General features: G+C 39.0%; 1 protein-coding gene across 1 annotated transcript; it reads right to left on the bottom strand.

Annotated features, from left to right (window-relative positions):
* Positions 1 to 752: 752 nt before the first annotated feature.
* slc2a2 (solute carrier family 2 member 2) lies at positions 753 to 18,823 on the bottom strand. Its single transcript, XM_036565421.1, has 11 exons — positions 18,565 to 18,823; positions 14,925 to 15,020; positions 13,144 to 13,349; positions 11,442 to 11,566; positions 9,225 to 9,340; positions 7,036 to 7,198; positions 6,518 to 6,705; positions 6,298 to 6,402; positions 3,802 to 3,903; positions 2,741 to 2,944; positions 753 to 1,671 (listed from the first exon to the last, which is right to left on the bottom strand). The coding sequence occupies exons 1-11, from the start codon at positions 18,571 to 18,573 to the stop codon at positions 1,477 to 1,479; spliced, it is 1,509 nt and encodes a 502-aa protein (XP_036421314.1). The 5' UTR covers positions 18,574 to 18,823; the 3' UTR covers positions 753 to 1,476.
* Between the last annotated feature and the right edge of the window lie 966 nt (positions 18,824 to 19,789).

The raw sequence follows: 19,789 nt of genomic DNA on the forward strand, positions 1-19,789 counted from the left end.
TATTTCATTTTTGTATTCAGCTTGTATTAGGAACCCTAATATATTTGTATATATTTATATATATTAGAATTTTATTTATGTATGTATGTATGTATGTATGTGTGTATTTATTTATTTGATTCTTTTTTTTTTAATTTATGGTAATTTTCTAATAATGTATTGTTATTGACATTGACATTATTATTATCGTATGATGTTTATTGTTATAAGAAAAGCATGAATTACATACAAGCATATAAAATGAAAGAACTGAACCGGATTGTTAGGTAGAATAATAAAAAGAAAATTGGAAAAAGAAAAAAACAGTCAGGTCTGATCGGATTGTTCTGTGAGACCCTACACTCCTAAAAAGGATGGTTCTTCAAGGGTTCTTTAGTAAAGAAAATGGTTCTATATAGAACCATAAACACTCAAAGAACCCTCTGCAAGATTAAAGGGTTCTTTGCATCATGAAAGGGTGATGGAGAATGTGCCTGAATGTGTTTTAGCCGGTTCTGTTTTTTGAAAAGGGACCTGTATAGCACCCTTGACACTGTAACAAAAGCAGAACCCTCTTGGGTGCTATATAAAACCATTTTTTAAAATGTTCTATATAGAACCATTTACAGCACATTCTCCGTCAATCTGAAGAACCATTTTGTGATTGTGCAGAGGGTTCTTTGAGTGTCTATGGATCTATATAGATCCATTTTCTTTACTAAAGAACCCTTGAAGAACCACCAAGAGTGAAACAGTTCACAATAACAGGACGGTTCTGCAGTGAATGTTTATTTTCAGTGTATCGCGTCAGTAAAACTTCAAATTATTAACAACCTGCATGTTTTTGTGGTTGAGCACACAGAATTATTCATTTTTCTCTTCTGAAAACACACAAACACACACTTTACACACACACACCATAAACAAAAACACGTTTACATACAGCAGAATTCACGCACAAATGGGCCAAAGTGCCTAAATACAAAATACTGGCAACCATAATTCCCCCATTAAACTTGCATAGATGTAAACAGTGAGCTCAGCCCTCTGAACAGGAGGAACGTTCGGTAATTGATGAGGTTTTCATTGTTTACGTCCCAACATGTACATAATCTCAGGATAATGCTCAAAGGAGTACTCCACCCTGATAACAATGTGGATAAAAATGCACGAAATCTCATTTTTGGTGAAGTAGTCCTTTCAAGCAACAGTCTAGCAGAATGTCCACAGTTTGAGGCGAGTGTGTGATGATTTAGCCATGCAGTTAGCACCATGCTAAATGCTAGGGTATAAGCCTCTGTTACTGGTTAGCAACATTAGCCTCGTAGCTCCAGCACTAAAACTAAAGAAGCAACTTCAGACACTGAACTTGTCTCGTCTGATCGACTACATTATCAATAAAGGGGGAAAACTGTTTAAGTGTGATTTCTCTCTGAACTATCGCTTTAAGAGGCGGTTCTGAGGGGAGTAACAGGCTCCGATTTACTGCTAGCTTGCTCAGGCCTCCGTGGCTCCTTTCAGCTGCTCCAGCTCGGCCTCCACGACGGGCCGCGGGGCGCGCTTTTTCTGGAAAAGCGCCGCGATCTCCTCGAACGTTTTCCCTTTGGTCTCAGGCACTCGTAAACACGTGAACAGGGTGAATCCGAAGAGGAGCACCACGAAGATTATGAAGACGTACTGTCCGCAGTATGCCTGCAGAGCAAAGCGCACACTGAGAAACACTGTCAGAGATTATGAGCCGAGAAACTGTTTTATTTATCTGCCACAAGTTCATAGACACAGCAATAACCGTTAATATGGGTGGCAGACAGATGACATTAGCTGAAACTGCGCTGACATTAGTGCTCACTGAAAGATTATCCTCTCATTAACTGACACAGCACCTTTCATCTTTTTCTGATCAATAGAATTGATTGTTTGAGACAAATTTCTCTGCCATATTCATCGTATTCAGTCAGCAATGCAACAAATCATAACTAATTTCAAGTGTAACTATGGAAATGTGTGTAGTGTAACTATGGAAATGTGTGTAGTGTAACCATGGAAATGTGTGTAGTGTAACCATGGAAATAGGTGTAGTGTAACCATGGAAATGTGTGTAGCGTAACCATGGAATTATGTGTAGGATAACTAGGGAAACTTGTGTAGTGTAACTATGGAAACGTGTAGTGTAACCATAGAAATGTGTGTGGCGTAAACATGGAAATATGTGTAGTGTAACCATGGAAATGAGTGTAGTGTCACCATGGAAATGTGTGTGGCGTAACTATGGAAATAAGTGTAACATAATGGAGGAAACGTGCTGTAAACCAATGAAAATGACTGTAGCGTAACTATAGTAATGAGTGAAGTGTAAGCAGGGAAATGTATGTTGGCATATAAGCTGTAACCTCAGACAGATATCGACTCCTAGAAGTGGGCGTGGCATAACCACAGAAACGTGATCCATGTATCAGTGGTGTAGATATAGATGTTTATCAGTCGACCCACATTAATAATCCTGTTTCTCTGATCTGTCCTGTGTGAGCTGGGCAGGAGGAGCAGACCTGCACCCTTATTTCCCTCTAGATCACTTTGAAGGTGGATTTTGAAAAGGAACCCTGTCCCAGTGGAGACTACACTTCTGTCAGAGGTGATAAACCACGAGATGATCATCTGAAACATTACGGCAGTCAGGCAGGTCCTTTTTATGACCGCTCTCTTTAATGACTGACCAGGTTTAGTGATGTAATGCCTGTAGGGCGGTTTGAACGTGTTTTACCTCTACGTAAGGGAAGAACATCCCGATGACGAAGTTGCTCGTCCAGTTGCAGAAGCCTGCTAGCGCGATAGCCGCAGGCCGGGGCCCCTGGCTGAAGAGCTCGGCCACAATGAACCACGGGATTGGCCCAGGCCCGATCTCAAAGAAGACCACGAACAGGAAGATGGCCGACATGCTCAGGTAGCTCATCCAGGAGTAAATGGACTGAGATAAGAACAGAACCAGAAGGAGATCTTTAAACGTCCTTAAAAGTCCTCAAAAAATGACCACTAAATATTGCACTTAAGTACTTTAACTCAACCATAAATTGGGCTGTAAGGCTTTAAAGGGGAGCTCCACCAATTTTCAAAAAGCTCTGCATAATCAAGTGGTTAAGATGTAAACAGAGTCGTTCAGAGTGGTTTGGTGTGAAACGCTCCGTTCTAGATAAACTTACAGAGTCAGAACTGCTCACAGTGGTGGTGATAGGAACCAGACGTCCACCTTTAAAAGCTCCCTCACAGAAAGTTACTACATGAAATGGTTATGAATTCACTGCCTGATGACTGAGACACTGTTTTATGATAGTTTAGAGAACTTAAACTCCATTCATGGTGGAGGGATACATGCAGGGCGCTGTGAGGCAAAATAGTCCCCAAAGAAAACTTATTATTTCAGATTTATTTTCAGATTTCAGACACGTTAGTCCTCCACAGTGTGTTCATACACGAGAATGTGGTGTCATAGAAGACTTCACACTCTTCAGAACTTCTGCACGTCTCTTTTACAATCATAGATTGTTAAGGAACCATCCAATGAAAGTTTCTTTAGGGAACCAAAAGTATTTTTTTCTATGGCAGTACTCCATAGAACTCTTTTGGCCTTTTTGTTTTTAAGAGTGCATTATACATTGACTGCACACCTCAGGTGGCAGCAACCTGCAACGGCTATTCTACATGTTTTTTTCAGATAAATTCCAAAAAAAATATGGCAAAAATTATTTATTTTATTATTTTATTAAATCGAGGTACCCGTACAGTTAAAGATTAAAAATGGAAAAGCTAATTCCTTTGTGGTCTTACCTGGTAAACGAGTCCCACCGTCATTCCCACCGCACACAGACACATCCCACCCAACCCGATCAGCATCAGCGTCCGTCTGCCTGCACGGTCCACCAGAATCACCTGCAAGATATGACCAAAAGTGGACATCTTAATCACCAAATCAGCCTAAAACACGAAGAAAAACTGCTAAATCAGCCTAAAAGACAGAGATAAATTTCTGAACTGGCCTAAAACCCAAAGATAAATCACTAAATCAGCCTGAAACATAAAGATAAATCACTAAATCTCAATAAACTCTAAATCAGCCTAAAACCCAAAGATAAATCACTAAATCAGCCTAAAACCCAAAGATAAATCACTAAATCAGCCTAAAATGCAAAGATAAACCACTAAATCCACTTAAAAGACAAAGATAAATCACAAAATCAGCCTAAAACGTAAAGATAAATCACTAAATCCACTTAAAAGACAAAGATAAATCACTAAATCAGCCTAAAACGTAAAGATAAATTACTAAGTCCACTTAAAAGACAAAGATAAATCATTAAATCAGCCTAGAACCCAAAGATAAATCACTAAATCAGCCTAGAACCCAAAGATAAATCACTAAATCCACTTAAAACCCAAAGATAAATCACTAAATCAGCCTGAAACACAAAGATAAATCACTAAATCAGCCTAGAACCCAAAGATAAATAACAAAGTCAGCCTAAAACGTAAAGATAAATAACAAAATCAGCCTAAAAGACAAAGATGAATCACAAAATCAGCCTAAAAGACCAAAGATAAATCACAAAATCAGCCTAAAACGTAAAGATAAATCACTAAATCAGCCTAAAAGACAAAGATAAATCACTAAATCAGCCTAAAACCCAAAGATAAATCACTAAATCAGCCTAAAACGTAAAGATAAATCACTAAATCCACTTAAAAGACAAAGATAAATCACTAAATCAGCCTAAAACCCAAAGATAAATCACTAAATCAGCCTAAAACGTAAAGATAAATCACAAAATCAGCCTAAAAGACAAAGATAAATCACTAAATCAGCCTAAAACGTAAAGATAAATCACTAAATCCACTTAAAAGACAAAAATAAATCACAAAATCAGCCTAAAAGACAAAGATAAATCATTAAATCAGCCTAAAACATAAAGATAAATCACTAAATCAGCCTAAAACCCAAAGATACAGGTAATATGTGGAATAAGTGGAAAAATGATCTTTTATTATTGATAACCATAGAACCCATTTTCTCTCTGGAATGTATGAAACTATTGGGTTATAAATAAAGAGATTTTAAAAGTGCTGATCTTAGCAGGTGGTAATGAGTCAGTCAGCGGTGGTGAAGCTGGCGTGGGCGGAGTGCTGACCGAGTGACGCTGCCGTGCTCTGTCCTTCAACCAGAAGATAAAGAGGTCAGAGCCGGTGAAAACTGGCTGAGCTCCACATGTGCTCAGAGGGCAAACAGCGCTCGCCCACCTCTCTCTCTCTCTACACTTACACAACCACTACACCCCCACCCCCTCCCCCCAGCACGGCGGGATCTGAGAGAACCCTGCATGCGTTCCACACGTGCAGCAGGCAGCTGAACGCTCTGATGAAGCTCCTGTTGATCACGTCACTAAATTACAGCACCATAGAGCACCACGAGCACGCCAGCAGTGACTGCACTGCACCGTTCACCACTGAGTCATTCTCATTAACATGACATCATTGATGACACAGCATCTGTTTAACATGAAGCAATACAGTGAATTGATACTATAAACACTGGTATCGGTGCTGTCACTGGCCCTTAAGTGCAGTATAGCAGTATCAGCAATAGAGAGCGCTGATACATGCGTGCTAGCAGATGGAGCTTAAAGCTGCACTGCGTAAGTTTTGGGGATTTGGAGACCTCTCTGGTGGAAATGTGTAATTGCACCCCCAACACATTTTTAAAAGATGTGTCTATATAGAACCATGAACACTCAAAGAATCCTTGCATGATAAAGGGTACTTTGCATCATGAAAGCATTCTTCAGATTGCAGAGTGCTGTATATGGTCCTATATAATAGAACCTCCTTGAAAAGGGTTCTATATAGCACCAAAAAGGGTTCTGCTATTGTTACTATGTCAAGCCTGTAACAATAGCAGAACGTTGTTTGGTGCTATGTTGAACTACCTATATAGAACCCTCTACAGCACATTGTGCATCAATCTGAAGAACCATTTCATGATGAAGAGAACCCTTTAATCATGCAAAAAGATTTTTTCTGTACGTTTTCTTTACTAAAGAACCCTTAAAAACGTCTTTGTAAGTGTGTATATTTGGGGTGATGGTGGGTCAAACTGGGTGTATTAGATTTTTCAGTGAACTCTGGCTTTAAAGTCAGAGAGTCGTCCTGCTCTGACGTCCTGGAGGTGCGCTTCGTGTACTTCACGTGGAAAGTAAAGCACTCTGCGGTCTCCCGGCAGCGTGTACCTGTTCCCCAGCAGCACTGTTTATCTTTCAATTAGCGCGCGCTTACCGAGACCAGCGTGAAGACCGTGTTTACGACCCCCACTCCAATGGTGGCGTACACCGGCTGAGCAACACCCGCTTTGTGGAAAATAGCAGTGGAGTAATAAAAAATCTGAAAAAAAAACAGAGTTATGAACAAATGTTATTACTGCCCAAAAGACAATGGTGGCCATAAAAAGGCCAATCAGAGTGATACGGCCAATAAAAGCGTGATATAAAGGCCTCACCGCGTTTATCCCAGAGAACTGCTGAGACAGGTGCAACATCAGAGCCACGAAGAGCTGCTGGCGGTACACGGAGGAGCGCACCAGCCGCAGCAGGGACACCTTTGCCTCCTTGAGGGCCTCCTCCTTCTCCGCCTGCATCTCCGCGAGGTCTTTGGAGGTGTCGTACTCGCCTTTGAACCGCTTCAGACCTGACCAGCAGACAGGACATGGAACATGAGCTTCACTTTATTTTAAGGGAAAGTCTGAGGTTGTAGTTGTTTTAGCTCATCGGGGGAATTTGCTTCAATTCTGTATCGATTCCTTTCAAATTACATTCTAATTCGAGTTGGATTTGTATTTATTTTATGATATACACCGATCAGGCATAACATTATGACCACCTCCTTGTTTCTATGCTCATTGTCCATTTTATCAGCTCCACTTACTATATAGGACAGAACCAAGCCAGTTTGTGGCCCTTCGTGTGCTCCATAAATGAGTGGACTGAGTGGAGTAGAGTGGTCAGTGTGTTAGCGTACTTTTGCAGGCCTCCTCCTTCTTGCCCAGTTTGATGTAGAGGTACCGCGGGCTCTCCGGGCAGAGGGGCAGCAGTAAACTCTGCAGAACCGCAATCACTCCGGACAGACCCAGCAGCAGGTGCCACATATCATCATTACCCAGCAGGAAGTCCAGACCGAGCACCTAAACAGGCACAGCCAGAGACACTCAGCAGCTGGCAGAGGATCAGACAATGATCAGTTATTGTTATTGTGATTAGGGACTGATACTGTTATCAACACCATTATGATTTGTTATATTGTTATAGATTCTTTCTCTTTTCCTTATTATTCTTCTGCCTGATTTTGTCTGCTAACCAGAGTTATTATAGGTCACTAAAACCATGAGTAAAGCTAGCAGTGAAAAAACTCATTAACTGTAATAAAAATAAAAACAACAGTTTTCAAAAGCTGTTTAGTGTTTGTTTTTTCAGTGTGTGAATGAGAGTTTAGAAGAGGAACTCTTTAGTGTTCGGTCTTTAAGGAGAGCTAGAGCTGAGCGGAGCTCCGTCTCCGTCAATTTACTCCGCTCTTATCACACACCTGCTATCACAGAGCTTATCATGATACTAAACACCAAAACTAAAACCGAAACTGAACAAAAAACAAACTAAAATTATTACTTTTCAGAAAATAAAAAACTAATCTTAAACTAATAATGCACACTTTAAAGTTAACTGAAGTTAAACTGAAACAGAGGAATGAAAAAAAAATGAAAATAATAAAAACAAATGAAAATATAAAACTGTAATAACTCTGCTGCTAACTGGTCCTGCAGTTTCAAAGATATCAGCTCCACACCTGCTCTGCCAATGTTCAGTCTGATTAAGAAGGGTGGGCTTTTTACAGCTTTTTAAAGTCTGATTTAAACATGAATGTCAGACATTAGTGGTAAAGAACTGTACACCCCCTCTTATGTCACTGTGATAGAAGTAAACTAGAAACACCCTAGCAACTACCTGGGATACTATAGCATTGGCATAGTAACACCCAAACAGCCACCTGGGATATTATAGCAATGACCTAGTAACACCCTAGCAACCACCTGGGATACTATAGCAAGACCTAGAAACACCCTAGCAACCACCTGGGATACTATAGCAATGACCTGGCAACACCCCAGCAACCACCTGGGATACTAAAGCAATGACCTGGCAACACTCCAGCAACCACCTGGGATACTATAGCAATGACCTAGTAACAGCCTAGCAACCACCTGGGACACTATAGCAATGACCTAGTAACACCCTGGCAACCATCTAGACCATCAGAGAAACCTTCTAGCAGAAAGTGAGGAGGGACCTGGGATACCACAGTAACCACCTAGCAATACCCTAGCAACCAACTAGGGTACTAAAGCCACCATCTAGCAAACCCCTAGCAATGACCAGACATATCACAACGACCTAGCAACACCCTAGCAACCACCTGGGATACCACAGGAACCACCTAGCAATACCCTAGCAACCAACTAGGATACCATAGTCACCACCTAGCAAACCCCTAGCAACCACCAGACATATCACAACAACCTAGCAACACCCTAGCAACCAACTAGGATACCATAGTCACCACCTAGCAATACCCTAGCAACCAACTAGGATACCATAGTCACCACCTAGCAAACCCCTAGCAACCAACTAGGATACCATAGTCACCATCTAGCAATACATTAGCAACCAACTAGGATACCATAGTCACCACCTAGCAAACCCCTAGCAACCAACTAGGATACCATAGTCACCACCTAGCAATACCCTAGCAACCAACTAGGATACCATAGTCACCACCTAGCAAACCCCTTGCATCCACCAGAGATATCACATCAACAACCTAGCAACTGTAGCAGAACCCTTTTTGGTGCTATATAGAACTCTTTTCAAAAAGGTTCTATATAGAACCATCTATAGCACATTCTCCATCGATCTGAAAAACCTTCATCCTCGCCACCTTCTTTTTAAAAAATTCCACGTAATCAACAACCTTGGCAGAAATGTTCCTTAGTCAGTCATCATTCCACCATCAAACGAGCCGCACCTCCACACACTCACCACGAATTCCATCTAAACTAATCTTTACTGCTCACTAACCTAATCGATGGTCATTAAAGTTCCTCCACACTAAGACTTTGGACCCTGAGCTAAACCCAATCCTGCATGTTCTGAGCTCACCTGGCTGATAAGAATGCCTGTGACGATGGCGAGCTGGTGCAGCGCTCCCAGAGCCCCTCTGTACTTCACCGGAGCAATTTCGCCGATGTACATCGGAACCAGCCCGGACGACAGGCCTGAAACACACAGTGACAACATGGTAACAACATTAAAAAAGCATAACATTAGCATTTAAATGGTTATTTGTGATGTTATTCGGTATTCTGTAGTGCAGCATTGCATCCATCAGCCTCATCAGTTTGACAGAATTCATGACTACAATATAATAATAGCATTAAAACCCATATGGAAAAAAAATATATGGACATGTACTTTTAAATATTTGAAATACACTTCAAATACAATGCAATCAATGCTGAAATACATTCGAAACACCAAAATATTATTAAAATACCAAAATACCAAATATATTTTGAAATACATTTATTTTAAAATGTACAAGGAAATATTACACAAAGACAAATTGGTAACACTTTACTGTAGGGCACAGTTCATAAGGCTACATGACATGCACATAAGCTTGCCATGACAACTGATATAACCCTACATAAACGTTTATAATTGCTTATTCCAATAGGCATCATCTGTCATGACGGCTACTTTAGCTAACTGATCAAAATTGGCAAATACAACCTTTATAGCAAATGACGTCTGCTGGAGTAGGCATTTATAAACATTTATGTAGGTCTATGTCGGTCGTCATGACAAGCTTAGGTAGATGTCATGAAGCCTTATGAACTGTACCCTACAGTAAAGTGTTTCAGACAAAATAAATGTATGTAAATGTATTTATCAAATATGAAAATGTATGAAAGCAGCCAAAATCCTCTCTAATGCACTTCACTGTCTGATACCTTTAGAAATGAATTTATATAGGGTGTAGATATTCGTAATAGATTAACGTTTGCACCTTCTGACACAAACCTGAATTTAGCTTCTTATTTGCCCGCTTCTTTGTCGAATTTTCCCGTTCCACCTTAAATGGTGCAACTTGAATAAGAAGCTGGTGAATTGGAAACTTACTGTAGCTTCGTCCTTCTTACTGTTTTTTGGGGGGTTTATTTTATTTTAATGTGTTTATTTTGCTGATGTGTGTGTGATTGTGTTTCTCGTCCGGACGGCTAATTATCACGATCAGTTATTAAAGTAATAAAAGCTACCGAGAGCAGATCCGAGCAGCCTGGATTAATCTGTGTCTGAGGATTATAACTAAACAGATTTGGTGAAAATCGGTTGAGTAATAAGGAAGTTGTGGCTGATTTAATCCTGAGACTCAATAAAAGTGAATCTGTTCACGAGCGGATCTTGACCTCTCCAACATGGCGGACGCTCAGACGTATCGCCTCGGATAGAGCACAACAGACATCGCGGCATCTAGGTATGGATATCCATGGTCTCACCCCTTTGACCAATCTGAATACTGCATTTGATGGAAGCCCCATGCCTGGATGCCCCGCCCTCCCTCCACTCAACTATTTTTCCTGGATGCCCCGCCCTTTCATACTCCCGCCGTTCAACCGTTTTTAACCAGCCGCTTTAAACCGATAACACCAATGGTTGACTTACGCTTCAGACTGATTGAAAGGGTGGGACTTCCGGTAAAGGCCCACTTCTGATTGGTCAAAGGGGCGTGAAGTATGGTACATTGGTCACGTGGCGTGCTCCAATTGGTCTGTTGAAGCTGTCGAATTTGATTTACAAGTCACCTCCTATCTCTCTCTCTTTGATAGTGAGTGCAGTGAAAGCCAGAACGTTAGCAGGGCTCTCAGAACTTAAGCTAATGTTAAATCAACATTGATTAACCCCATCAAACACAGACACACAGCTGTTACCCACTTTCACAATGACCACAGCGTTTGATGGTAGACAGAATATCGCTGAGGCACAGAACAAATACTGATATGATTCTAGTGATTTGTGTGCTTTTATCCTGCGATGCGGACATTGATGCAGCATTTAGGGTAATTATAGATGTCTGGATTCCTTATCACAGGCAATAACGCATAATCGGGACTCTTTTTCCAGGTTTTGTGAAGACAATCTGTAGCTCGCTAACATTTAACTTTCCACATTGATAAGACTGGTGCAGTCGGACAGCTAGACAGTCGAGCAAGTTAGCAATGGCAAGTCAAATGAATGCAGCAAGACAGATAGATTGATATTTTTATTGCGCAAGGTTTGCTGTGATATCTCTGCGTAAGATGACTGTTATCTTACCGCAGTAGAAGCCCATGACTGCCCGTCCGGCGATCACCATGATGTGAGGACTGCCCATCTTAGCCAGGCCCATGAGCAGACTGGCCACCACAGCCAGGACGTTCAACACCAACATGCCCTTAACCCTGAGAGAGAAAATACAGGAAATGATGATTTACAGTCATTCACTTCCAATAATGAGTCACATTCAATTATCCTTCAAGACGATTCACATTCATTCACTCTTAATGATGATTCATATTCATTCACTCTTAATGATGATTCACATTCATTCACTCTTAATGATGATTCATATTGATTCACTCTTAATGATGATTCATATTCATTCACTCTTAATAATGATGAATCACATTCATTCACTCTTAATGATGATTCACATTCATTCACTCTTAATGATGATTCATATTCGTTCACTCTTGATGATGATTCATATTCATTCACTCTTAATGATGATTCACATTCATTCACTCTTAATGATGATTCACATTCATTCACTACCGATAACGATTCATACTTTCATTCACTCTTGATAATGATTCCCATTCATTCACTTTTAATGATGATTCACATTCATACACTCTTAATAATGATTCACATTCATTCACCTTTAATGATGAATCATGTTCATTCACTACCAATAACAATTCATACTTTCGTTCACTCTTAATGATGATTCATATTCGTTCATGCTTAATGATGATTCACATTCATTCACTCTTAATGATGATTCATATTCATTCACTTTTAATAATGATTCACACTCATTCACTCTTAATGATGATTCATATTCATTCACTTATAATAATGAATCACATTCATTCACTCTTAATCTTGATTCATATTCATTCACTCATAATGATAAATCACGTTAATTCACTCTTAATTCACTCTTACTGATTCACATTCATTTACTTTTAATGATGATTCATATTCATTCATGTCTATTAACGATTCACATTCATTCAGTTTTAGTGATTCACATTCATTTAGTTTTAATGATTCACATTCATTCAGTTTTAATGATTCACATTCATTCGCTCATAAAGTTGATTCACAATTAATTAACTTTTATCAATGATTCACATTCCTTTTCTCTTAATAATGATTCAAATCAAGTCACTCTTAATAATGATTAATCGGTAGATTCACTCAAAGATTTGCATTCATTCACTTACTAAAGATTCATACATTCATTCACACTTAAAGATTCACATTCATTAACTTTTAACAATAAGTCACATTTATTTACTCTAAAAGATTATTACTCTAAAAGATGTATTGATTCACACTTAACATGTTTCAGATTCTTTCAGTCTTAATTCATATTTATTCAATTGTAAGCATAATTCACATTCCTTTTCTCTTAATAATGATTCAGATCAATTCACTCTTAATGATGAGTCACATTCATTTATTCTTAATAAAGTTGCTCTTTATAATCATTATATTCATTCACACTGATTAATAATACGTATTCATTCATTCTTAAAAATGATTCATGTGAATTCACTCCTATTAATGATTCACATTTACTCATTCTAAAAGATTAATTTTCATTCTCTCATATTAATGATTCACATTCATCTAGATTTTTGGCCAAACTATTGATTTACAAAGTATTGTAAATTGTAAATAGTATTGGGCTTCTCTGTGATTGGAGGACTGAGAACCACTCTGTGTCTTTTACTGCAAATTACTTAACCTTCCTCTGAAGTCGGCAACGAAGCCCACCATGAAGGAGGAGATGATGCCCCCAACAGGAAACATGGCCACCGATAGGGACCAGTACATGGTCAGAGCGGCAGGGGCGGAGTCCGCTTCAGGCTGCATGGTGGTTAAATTAGTCTCTTCATCGTACTGAGGCTCAAATTCGAGTCCGAGAGAGCGAGCGTAGTGTGTCTGAATGACCTGCGGCGAAGAAATGATCATCCATCACCGTCTAGAACAGCACTAAGACATTACAGCAGGAACAGCTTGGTGAAAAATCAGATTTACAGACGTTTTCCCCCCAAATGTAGCCGATCAGACATGTTTGGTGTTTGAAGTTTGCTTCCTCAGTTTTAGCGCAGGAGCTACGAGGCTAATGTACTTTTGGCTGTTTTTGCAGACAAACAGTGATAAATTAATGCAATAAATTATACTAATAGCTACTTAACTACACTGTAAGGCTAAAAAAACAGTCGCCATGCCCTGAACAGCTTTTCTATAAGGGCTACAAAAACAAACGAATCTATACTAATTTCTACAAACGGGTCATTCTACAGAAACGTCCACTTCTCTACCTCTCCATAGGAGTCACTGGTGTTACTGATCCTCATTGGTGTTCCACATAATAAAGGAAACACCAGAGACATTTTTAATGAACAATGTATTTTAGAGAATAACTGCTACAGAGCATCAAACCACATGTTGTCAGTCATGGAATATCCACTAAAATATGAAATTTAATCCATTTGTGTTCTATTTTTTCACAGTTACCTCAGAATAAAGTCGGTCACACCAGTGACTTCAGCTAAAAGCTTCATATGAAATCATGAGCTAAATGAGAAAATCTCTGATAACTGAAAGACACAGTGGACTCACCATGAGCTTTTCTTCATAGATCCTCAGAAAACAGGTAAAAGGAAGTGAAGTGATGTCATCAGTGTGACTTTTATTTCAAAATAAGAGATTTTTTGTTACGCGGTAACACCAGTGACACGACTCCTGGGGACAACAACTTTCATTATATATTTTATAATATTTATTTAGTATTTGTTTTCTTTATGTCATTTAATTCATATATATCATAGTCATGTTTAGATTATTGTAGTTAAAACTGCAGAAAGACATATTTTTTCTCAAAATAAGGCCTCAGCCTTCACACATGACTGTGAGGACGAGCTCTTCTGTGGTGCTCTGAATTCTATATGATTGATTTATAAACCAATATTAATAAATTGAGGCTCAAGAAGGTGTAACTGTTAAAATAACTTATTGTTTTATTTTAAAATATAAATAATTTGTAACCCTAACAGGTTTTTCAAGTGTAATATATCTGTAAACACTAGGGACACAAAAATCGACGTTTCTGTAGAGTGAGCCAAAAGCTCCTTATGATAATACAGGTTTTTTTTAACAATATCCAATACCGCTTTTACAGGTTAGTATTTCAGTATGGAAACTCATATCGCGATAACGCTAAAAACGATTTGTCAGCTAGTGAGATTGAGATTACTTTGGTGCGATGATTTTGGCATAGGATTTAGGCTATTTGGTGAGATATAAGCTTCCATCACCTGTCAGCTACATTAGCTTCATAGCTCCCGTGGTATGAATTGCTCAAGTTTGGTCACTATCTTGGTTGAACCCTTTCGTTCTGGGTTAATAAATTACTGCTCATGATTTCGTAAAAAATAAACACATTAATGTGACTGGTTGCAAAGTTAGTGTTGCTTCCAAAAGTTCAGCCTGTAGTGTTTGTGTGGGACTGTGACCTCTGACCTTTTGAGGGGCGTTGATGACCCCTAATCCGTAGCCATACTGCAGCGATCCGAGAGCAGCTGCAAATACAGCCAGAGCCAGAGTACCGGTCAACTGCTGTAAGATCCAAACAGATAAATGATCAATACACCATTATTCAGCTCGCAACTATAAAGATCCAAACAGACACACGATCAATACACCACTGATCAGCTCACAGCTATGAAGATCCAAACAGATACATGATCAATACAACACTGATCAGCTCACAGCTATAAAGATACAGATACATGATCAATACAGCACTGATCAGCTCACAGCTATAAAGATCCAAATAGATACACAATCAATACACCACTGATCAGCTCACAGCTATACAGATCCAAACAGATACATGATCAATACACCACTGATCAGCTCACAGCTATACAGATCCAAACAGATACATGATCAATACACCACTGATCAGCTCACAGCTATAAAGATCCAAACAGATACATGATCAATACATCACTGATCACCTCACAGGTATAACGATCCAGATACACGATCAATACACCACTGATCACCTCACAGCTGTACAGATCCAAACAGAAACATGATCAATACACCACTGATCAGCTCACAGGTGTAACGATCCAGATACACGATCAATACACCACTGATCACCTCACAGCTATACAGATCCAAATAGATACACGATCAATACACCACTGATCAGCTCACAGGTGTAAAGATCCAGATACACGATCAATACACCACTGATCAGCTCACAGCTATACAGATCCAAATAGATACACGATCAATACACCACTGATCAGCTCACAGCTATGAAGATACAGATACATGATCAATACACCACTGATCAGCTCACAGCTGTACAGATCCAAACAGAAACATGATCAATACAACACTGATCAGCTCACAGCTATAAAGATCCAAACAGATACACAATCAATACACCACTGATCAGCTCTGTCTGTCTATCTATCTATGTATCTATCTATCTATCTATCTATCTATCTATCTATCTGTCTGTCTGTCTGTCTGTCTATCTGACTCTGTCTGTCTGTCTATCTATCTATCTATCTATCTGTCTGTCTGTCTGTCTGTCTATCTGACTCTGTCTGTCTGTCTACCTATCTATCAATCTGTCTGTCTGTCTGTCTGTCTGTCTATCTATCTATGTATCTATCTATCTATCTATCTATCTGTCTGTCTGTCTGTCCATCTGTCTGTGTGTCTGTCTGTCTGTCTGTCTATCTATCTATCTATCTATCTATCTATCTATCTGTCTGTCTGTCTGTCTATCTGACTCTGTCTATCTATCTATCTATCTATCTATCTATCTATCTATCTATCTGTCTGTCTGTCTGTCTGTCTATCTATCTATCTATTTATCTATCTATGTATTGATCTGTCTGTCTGTCTGTCTGTCTATCTATCTATCTATCTATCTATCTATCTATCTATCTATCTGTCTGTCTTTCTGTCTTTCTATCCATCTGTCTGTATGTATAATCTATAGATATTTTATCTGCTCTCTTCAAAGTAGTGTTGTAATAATATAGTAATTAATGATAATAGATGATAATAATCCTGTAGGCTATTTTTCTGAAAGGTGTGTTAAACAGTGCAGCTCTGAGTGTTTCAGTCAGCTGATTCTCAAACTCTAGAAAAGTTCCGAAGCTGCACTTTTCTATGTTTTTTCCGCTGCGTCTCCTGATTCAGCTCGTTAGGCGTTTATTAATTAGCTGACGAGCTAAAGATGAGGCTCAATGGTTCTAAATAGAACCATTTCCTAAGTATAGGTATTATGCATTAAACCACTGTTAAAAAAAGATGGTTCTTCAAGGGATCTTTAGTAAAGACAAGAGTTCTCTACAGAACCTTGAGCACTCAAAAAAACGTTTGCATGCTTGAATGGTGTTTGCATGGTGAAATGGATCTTCAGACTGATGGAGAATGTGTTGTATATGGTTCTTTGTAGAACCAAAAGGGTTCTGCTTTTAATGAGATGTCAAGCTATATAAAACCTGAAAAGGTCCTACATAGAACCATTTACAACACATTCTCCGTCAATCTGAAAAAACAATTCATGATGCAAAGGGTTCTTTGAGTGTTCATGGTTCTACACAGAACTCTTTTCTTTACTAAAGAACCCTAGTAGAACCAGAGTAGAGTGACAGCAGAGATCCAGTATGCTCCACTCTACTAATCACAGTGATGTAACATGATGACGGCACCGTCAGTGACGTCTCAGCAGACAGTTTAAAGGTTATTAAGGGTTATAAAAGCCCATTTACTCTCCGTCCTCAGCTCAGGAACTTTAAACAGAACTTTAGCCAGACGTTTATCTAGAACTCGGGTCAATTAAAGACTGAAATATCTAAATCACCTGGCTGAAGGTCAAAAATGTGAAGAATGTGCAGCATAGACACAAACTAATACACCCTCTATCCCAAACGGAACATCTACACTCCTAAAAACACGGTTCCTCAAAGGTTCTTTGGTAAAATTAATGGTTCTATTTAGAACCATGAACATTCAAAGAACTGTTTGCATGCTTAAATGGTTCTTTGCATGGTGAAAATGTTCTTTAGACTGATCGAGAATGTGCTGTAGATGGTTCTATGTAGCACCAAAAAGGGTTCTACTATTGTTACAAGCTTGACATTGAACCCCTTCCGTGCTAAATAGAACCACATACAACACATTCTCCATCAATCTCAAGAACCATTTAAGCATGAAGTGGTTCTATGTAGAACTATTGGTATAAATGTTGTGCATGTAACTATATAGACTCTTAAAGAAAGAGGGTTCTTCAAGGGTTCTTTGGTAAAGACAGTGGTTCTGTATAGAAACATGAACATTCAAAAAACATTTGCACGCTTAAACGGTTCTTTGCATGGTGAAATTGTTCTTCAGATTGATGGAGAACGTCTCTTATATGGTTCTATAGAGCACCAAAGAGTATTCTGCTATAGTTATTATGTCAAGCATGTAACAATAGAAGAACCCTTCATGATACTATATAGAAAAAAGGTTCTATCTAGAACCTATACAACACATTCTCCATTAATCTGAAGATCCATTTCATCACGCGAAGAACCCTCTATGCATGCAAAAAACGTGCTGTGTATGGTTCTATATAGAACCTTTTTTTTGTAAATATAAAGCACCAAAAAAGGTTCTATACAGAACCATATACAGCACATTCTCTATCAATCTGAAGAACTGTTTAAGCATAAAATAAATTAAGCTATGTAGCACTCATAATTCTAATTAGCACCATTCCCTGTACTAAAGAACCCTTAGAGAACCCATCTTTTTAGAGTGTACTACACAGAAATGAATGAGGATGTACAGTAATATTAATGTGGTTATTAAAGTATCTGAAATTGATTAAAAGTAGTTAAAAAGCACTGATCTGTAATTTTCTGTGCTCATAAATCTTTAACTACTATTTAAATATTCAATAAATTGATTAAAATACATCAAATATAAGTGTTTAAATCTGACGCACAGTTAAAATATTGACATGGAATAAAAATCAATACATCAATTGGCTGAAATCAGATTGTAAAAACTGGAATAGCTGAACTTGCAGTTTATTTTCCAACACAGAAACAGGCAAAACATTAAAAACGATCTGTTTTACCTTCTCCATGACGGCCGAGCGGTGCGGAGCGACGTGGAGCTGCTCTGAGCTGGAGATAACTGGAGCTCCAAGGTTCTGCGCTGTTTTCCCAGCAGGTAAATGATCAATCCCGGCGGGATCATGCCCCGGCCACTCTTAGTCCACGCTAGAGGACCTGCACATTGGACACCACCTGATCACCTGCACCCACCTCAGCGCCGCGCTTCCACCACGTTCTCTCAGAGGAACGTTCCCTGGAGACCCTTATCTACCTGCTCACCATCATAAAGCACCTGCAGGAGTGATAACCGCGCACTCTTCAAAGCGGAGCGATCTCCACGCTGCGTGACGTAACGGCTCCTGGACAGACGGAGTGTCCAGGAGACAAAGTCTGGGTCACGTCAACATCACGCAGCAGCATTAGACACTCGATTTCAACCACACGCTCAAAATGATGGTTCTTCAAGGGTTCTTCTGTAAAGAAATGGTTCTAAATAGAACCATGAGCGCTCAAAGAAGCGTTCGCGTGATTAAAGGGTCCTTTGCATCTTGAAAGTGTTCTTCAGATTGATGGAGAATGTGTTTCATGATTCTATCTAGAACCTTTTTTAAAAGGGGACTATATAGCACTAAAAAGGGTTCTTCTATTATTACAATCCTGACATAAAAAGGGTTCTTCTATTGTTACATTCTTGACATTGTAACATTCTACATAGAACCATTTTTGAATCTGTTCTATATAGATCCATCGTCAGCACGTTCTTCATAAATCTGAAGAACCCTTTTCGTGATGGATGCAAAGAACCCTTTAATCACACCTTCTTAGTAAAAAGGCATCTATATTGTACCAAAAAAAATGGGTCTTTGGCTTGAAACAATAGTGGAACCATTTTGGTGCCTCACAGAACCTTTTTCAAAAAGTGTTCTAAATAGCACCCAAAAGGGTTCTTCTACTGCTACAAGCCTGGCATAAAAAAGGTTCCTCTATTGTTACACACTTGACATTGTAACATTAGCAGAACCCTTTTTAGCACTATATAGAACCATTTTTGAAAAGGTTTTATGTAGAACCATCTTCAGCAGATTCTTCATCAGTCTGAAGAACCCTTTCATGATGGACGCAAAGAACCCTTTAATCATACACTCTTAGCAAAAAGGGTTCTATACAGTACCAAAAAAGGGTTCTTTGGCTTGTAACAATTGCGGAATTCTTTTGGTGCTATATGGAACCTTTTTCAAAAAGCGT

Source organism: Colossoma macropomum, unplaced genomic scaffold, assembly GCF_904425465.1.
Source record: "Colossoma macropomum unplaced genomic scaffold, Colossoma_macropomum, whole genome shotgun sequence".
In the NCBI taxonomy this organism is placed as follows: domain Eukaryota; kingdom Metazoa; phylum Chordata; class Actinopteri; order Characiformes; family Serrasalmidae; genus Colossoma; species Colossoma macropomum.

Excerpts from the sequence above, each read along its gene's own strand:
- slc2a2 (XM_036565421.1), bottom strand. Across the intron at positions 13,350-14,924 it reads TCATCAACGCCCCTCAAAAG|GTCATTCAGACACACTACGC; the intron begins GTCAGAGGTCAC and ends TCTTCGCCGCAG. Across the intron at positions 1,672-2,740 it reads TGTTCTTCCCTTACGTAGAG|GCATACTGCGGACAGTACGT; the intron begins GTAAAACACGTT and ends TTTGCTCTGCAG.